Source organism: Anomalospiza imberbis, chromosome 2 (genome assembly GCF_031753505.1).
Source record: "Anomalospiza imberbis isolate Cuckoo-Finch-1a 21T00152 chromosome 2, ASM3175350v1, whole genome shotgun sequence".
In the NCBI taxonomy this organism is placed as follows: domain Eukaryota; kingdom Metazoa; phylum Chordata; class Aves; order Passeriformes; family Viduidae; genus Anomalospiza; species Anomalospiza imberbis.
Window position 1 is genome coordinate 81,814,088 of NC_089682.1, and position 6,000 is coordinate 81,820,087.

The window sequence follows — 6,000 nt, forward strand, 5'->3', positions numbered from 1 at the left end:
CCTTACATGATTTCGTGGAGCAGGGGAAATGAAAGCTGAAAAAGCTAGGCTTAGCACTTAATACCTGTATTGATTTCAATTTTAAATCCTTGATAGTTTGGGGAGTAGTATGCTATAACTTTAATAAAACCAATTAATGGTGAAAACAGACTGAGGTGAGTAGGCAAGCTACTGTCTCCATGAGATGCAGCTGAGGCCTGTTTTAAAATATTCAGAATTTTATCATGACCATTACAAAAGGATGTTTCCAATCTAGAATAGTAAAGTTAGGAGGCAGTTCTCTGTTTTGCTGGTGAGACAGGCTTGCATTCAGTGGGTTTTATAGATCTCTTCAGTACCATGTCTTGGCAGATCTATAAGATCAGAATGTCTTCTGATACATTTTAAATTGATTTCTGAAGTGTCTTTGTGTCAAAATATATACAATGATTTTGATCCTGATCCACTTGCTGGAGAAGTGGAATTCAAAAAAGGGTAGCTTTGCTCTGTATGCAAACAAATTAAATGGATGTCAAGTATCTTAATCTTATTTGTGAGAGCACTCTACATCACTGGAATAGGATGCTTGGGACAGAATTAGAATTACTGTTTTAGAAGTTAATTCAAGGTTGAATAAGTAATCAAATATGGTTGATTCTGTGCAGTAGTAGTATGAAGTAAAAAAGTAAATATTCCATATATTAAATAAATACATCACTTAGTGATATGGTTTAATTTTCAAGTGTTACATTTAGTAAAAAATAGCAACCTGAATACATTAAAAAAATCAACACATCTAAGTATTAGAAACTTCTAATTTTTATTGTCTTCTTGAAAAGACTATGATGATTAAGACAATACAGTAATAAATAAGAAGCTGAAGGCATAATTTTTATGCTAAAATGAGACTAACTTACGCTTCGACATTTGGAGAACCTTCCTAGAAGAAACTGAGGTTCTGAAGTTTGAAGTCCGTAAGTACTGAACCAAGGAGAGACCTAAAAATAAATGAATGAATGCATGAATGACCTCAAGAAAACAAAATAATTGTGGAAAAGTAAAATTTTGTTTTCTGTTCTTGAAATTATTATGGCTTGTAAGTGAAATGAGGCATTTGATTGTGGAACTGCAGAGTTTGAAAGGCTACACTTCGCAAGGTCTAGCATTTTCATTTAAAATTAAGAGCTCTGGAAAGAGAGGGGCAAGGTAAAATTCTATGGAAGCACAAAAACTTTATTTCTGGTATGTCAGAGCAATTACTCTGAAGCTGTTAAACACTGACTTAACACTGTTATCCTTTAAATGTGTTTGTTGAGGGAACATTGTATTTTCTTGGTTAGTAATACATCCTGTTTTCTTTTTTTGTTTAGGAAATGTGTTTCTAAAACATGGTTCAGATCTACGGCTCATTCCCAGAGATCGTGTTGGGAGCTCATAACACCCACTGAAAGCTGGGGAATAGGTGTCATTGCTATGCAGCAGAGGTCTATTTATTTTGGAACTCCAAAATGCAACTGATGAATTGGACTTTATTAAAGCAAACAGAAATGACTTCCCAGGAATTGATTTTTTTCTTTGGAAACAGAGATAAAGGTTAATTGTCCTGTTAAAATACATTAACTCATGCACTGATTCTTCCCTGACTAGTAGAACAGGCTGATTGCATGTTATGTTGCTGTAAGAAAGGCAGACTTCTCTCCAGGTGTTACTGACACCACAAGAGTAAACACAGCCACCATCAATACTTAAAATACTGGATATTGTTGAGCCTACTTCATGAAAGGGAAAACTGTGTAATGATATTGCTACAAAGAAATTATTCCTACTGTGTGCTAAAAGTTGGGGGTTTTCCTCTAATTTTTTTTTCTAGTTATTTCTATGTTTAGGGGAACAGCTTTCACCTGGCTCAAGTATTGGTCTCAAGTAGAGGGGAAATTTCAGGAGTTTATTACTCAAATAAGTAATCAGCTGCCAAATATTCCAAAGTAATTCTAAGTTTTAATTGCTACAAGTATTTGAGATAAAGGAGAATACAGAGATTTCTGTGTTTTAAGACTTCATTTTGACATACTGTGAAGTTAAATTAAATTAAAAATCAGAGAATTTGTGAGACCTAGTCTCATATGAAGTGCCATCATCTCGGAAGGATTGCAGTGTAATTTGGGAATGTGTAGACTGGTAAAATATGTCATTCCTTTTTTAGTAAACTAATACTGGTTCTTTCCAGAAGTCTTGATTTTGTTGCTGCCTGTTACATGGAAAACAGCATAGAATTCACTGAAATATGTTTGTTCAGATTAGAAATTGCCATGTGTAAACTATCAGTTGTGTATTTTAAGTAGAGAAATTGCTGCTTTTCTTGAACTGGTTGTCTATGCCGTGATTTAATATATTTGGCAAAATCTTACCATATTGCTTTTTTTTCTGTTCTACTGAGTTGAACAGAAGGAACAATGGGTATTGCAGTGCTTGGTTAAATGAGTATTCTCACAAATACGACTGTCCTGTGCAATCGTCATGCTTTAGAAAGATGTTCAGATAATGTGTCAGATAATGCAGAAGTACAAAATGGCCTTCTGAGTGGATGTAAGCTCAGGAAGTAAAGAAAAACTCCCCAGAAATCAATATTTGCCTATAAACAACTTCCAAATTTAAGATAAACTGTAAAATTCCGTATTTTTCTTTACTTTAATAAACAATTAAATGAAAAAGTGCAAACGTTGTTCCTCTCCTATTCTTAGAGTTTGACAATAATTAAAAACTGTTCTCGTTAATTATTCAGCATGCTTTGAGATTCATTTTGAGCCAAAAGATAGTTATTATGCAGAATTCTATGGAACATTGCCCCAAGGGCAGAGTGCCTTGTTTTTTGTTAGTCTAATGCCACAATATAATTAGTATGAGCAAAATTAATTGCTTTTAATTTTTAGCTGCAGATCTCTTGACTGAATGCTTGAGAAAGCACCTGATACTGGAGTATAACAAACAGGAATCTTTTTATTCCTGTCTAAAGGTGCAGTGTTTTTGAAAGGGAATCATGGTTAATTGCATTTTGAAACTAGGATGCTCTGATGTTTATATAACTGAGGGTTATTTAAAAATTATTTCATGTGGTGGCTAACATTTCTCACACTGTTACTTAGGTTATAACAGAGCATAAAGTATTTGACATACTGCATTGCAGGTAGTTTATGTAACATGCTAAGGATTTGTTCATTTGGAAAAATAACTGGTATTTTTAGTACTCTGTTCATTACACCTTTGTCTCAGTATGGCCTCTAAAATCTGAACATGCCTTTTCTGTTTGGTAAAGAGATGATTTCAGTGCTAAAACATATTTACCAAACTTTGCAAGTTGACTTGACCTTTGCAAGTTCATTTTATTAAGTCATGTTTGATGTGGTTGTATAGGCAACTTTTAGTTTCTAGGGCTTGGGAGTTGTTAGAAGATTCTGGAAATGCTGTGCTCCCAGTTTAGTACTGGACTGTCTGTCCATACTTTATGGTGTACTTTGGAAATCAACTCTACCTGGCAGTTGTGTTGTTTTCAGTTCTGATTATAACCTGAATGGTATTAAAAAAAAAGATTTTTTTGGTGTGCATGATTCATTTTGTTGCACCTTTGATGAAGTCTATTTGAAGAGTCTTTTTTCTGTATTCTACATTTATGAAAGGATGGCTGATTTATGTTACAAAGATAGTCTGTGGAAAAAAAAAAATTTGGTGGAAACATAAATTGTGAAAGCTCCCACCAAAACTTTCAAGTATCTCTTACTTTTCTTTTGGTTTATATGAGTTCATAGAAGTTTTATTTTGATAAAATTTGAAAATATCATGGACATTTTTCAGGGAGGAAAGCATATTGATCTGATGAAATACAGTAGAACAGGAGAGGTTAGAAAATGGCCCTTTTAATAAGTTCTGCCAGCAGTATGGCTTTTTCCTGTGTTTTTGTCACAAAATCCAACTTTATTATGTGTTTGAGATGAAAAAGTAATTTTTCTTTCTTGTTACTATGTAAGAATCTTAAAAATTGTTGAGAGTAGCTCTCAAAAGTTGAGAATTCTTATTCTTTGTGTTTAGCTTGCTCACAAAAGCCCAGCTCCCACTGCTGCTCCAGAGATACAAGGAGCAGTCAGAGTGAGAGAAGGAGCTGTGCCAGCATGGCTGCACAGAGTGGATTCTGAAGGTGCTGGAGCACGGCAGTCCTTTGTACGGCAGCATGCAGGTGGCCTTCAAACAGAGCACTTCAATGGGGCCCTTGGAAAAATTCAATCCTGCAGTCATCCTAGCAGTGCTGTGGATACTGTTCCAGTGATTCTAGCAGGAGTGCTAAGCTCCAGCTGGGTGAACCTCAGTCTATGTGCAATGCACAGTGTTCAGAGTTAAATACAGTATACCCAACAGTACATCTCAGTAGTGAATTTCAGCTGCTGATGGAAGGTAAATAAATAAATACTGGGGAGTGTTGACAAAAGCAAGTGTGATCTTTTTGAAGCTAATCTCTGCAGGCTGCTTCTGAAGTTAACAAGCTGAAGGCCTCCAGAGAGATTCAGTGTAGCTAAATAAATCTGCAGTTGTGAATGACTCTCTGAGAATCCTTTATCTCTTCACTGGCTAGAGAGCCTGCAGGGGCTAATGTTAACCCTTCTGTATACCTTCCCCAGTTCATACTTTTCCCCTCCCTTAAATATGTGTTATATACCTGTTATATGTTATATACACTCAGTCTTGTTTGATCTTGATTAACACATGATGCACAGTTCCCAGGGACTTGTTCAAAATCACAAGAACCTTTTTGCATGAAATCAAAACTACTTTCTAATGTAATTACTTTAAAACAATTTTTTTTTCCTTCTACAGTAGGTTCAGTTAGTTACTACTACCTTGGTAGTAGTGCGAGGAAGGCTTTTCATTTTTTTACAGAAAGCTTTTCCAGGTTAAAATTAGTTCTCTTTACAAATAAGAAAATGTGTGTACTGAAGAAGAAAACAGAAGATTCTATTACTGCATCTTTTTAGAATATGGATTTGGTCTCCTTTATCTCTCTGAAGTGGTTAAATGTTCCTGGCAAGCAGATTTTGAAGGGTTTTGAATGTATACAAATAGCCACTAATAAAAGGACTGGGTGCAGGTGCTCCTGTTTACTACTAAGAGACAATCCTGAGGCTATGAGTGGGAGCTGTCAGTGTCTCTCACTGCTGAGAAATACCAGATGTGGTAACAGCTGTAACAACCCTAGAGGCTTTTGATCATTTTAATGGATAGAATTGCTCTTTGATTTTGGACAATAGATAAATTTGATTATATTTGACAAGAAGTAAGTCTGGGACAGTCTTACCATTAAATAACTGGACTTCTCCCTGTGGAATTCTGTCTCAAAGGTGAAGTGTAAACTGAGAAGTGCAGCATCTGTATCTTCAGAAGACTTGGCTTCATAAAAATCCATGCTGTCTGATGAAAAGTTTAAAATGAAAAGGGAGTGGGGAATAATCTTTGTCGTGCCTATTGAGCCATGAGATCATTTTGCAATTCGAGGATCACGCTGTGTGACTTCTTATTGGAGAAACAACCAGATTTTAGTAAATGTTTGCTATTAAACATCTTAGAAATTCAGCTAAAGAGCTGAGGGCTATTTGTAAGGCAGTAAATGCGAAACAAATAGACATATGAAGCATATCCACATCTAGGGAACCCTTGCTATGGATGATCAGAAATAGCTTGGTTTTAATAATGATGCATGCTTCTAATGCTTTAAAAGCATCAGGCCTTGTTTTGAACTGCTTTTCAGGTCTGTTTTTTGTGAAGTAGTTTGTAATACTTTTGATTGCTTGCTAGATTTGCTAAAGTGCTGTTAATTTTTACTATGGGCCAAACTTCGTGCTATGATTTTTGTAGAGTTTAGGGATGCTGCTTATGCCTCAAGCTGGGTTTATGCAGACCTTGAATATATATCCATGTGAAAGTGACTGACATAAGCAGCACTCATAACTCCCCTGAGGAAGGGACCTTAAAGATCAT

General features: G+C 35.5%; 1 protein-coding gene across 2 annotated transcripts in view; it reads left to right on the forward strand.

The window, feature by feature from the left end:
• The window catches only part of UFM1 (ubiquitin fold modifier 1), an 81,703-nt gene extending 79,006 nt beyond the window's left edge, over positions 1-2,697 (forward strand). For both annotated transcript variants that reach the window (XM_068182065.1, XM_068182064.1), the window contains exon 6: positions 1,350-2,697. In XM_068182065.1, the coding sequence (XP_068038166.1) occupies positions 1,350-1,417 (68 nt within the window). In that variant the 3' untranslated portion in view covers positions 1,418-2,697. The remainder of the gene's footprint in view (positions 1-1,349) is intronic.
• Positions 2,698-6,000: the final 3,303 nt, after the last annotated feature.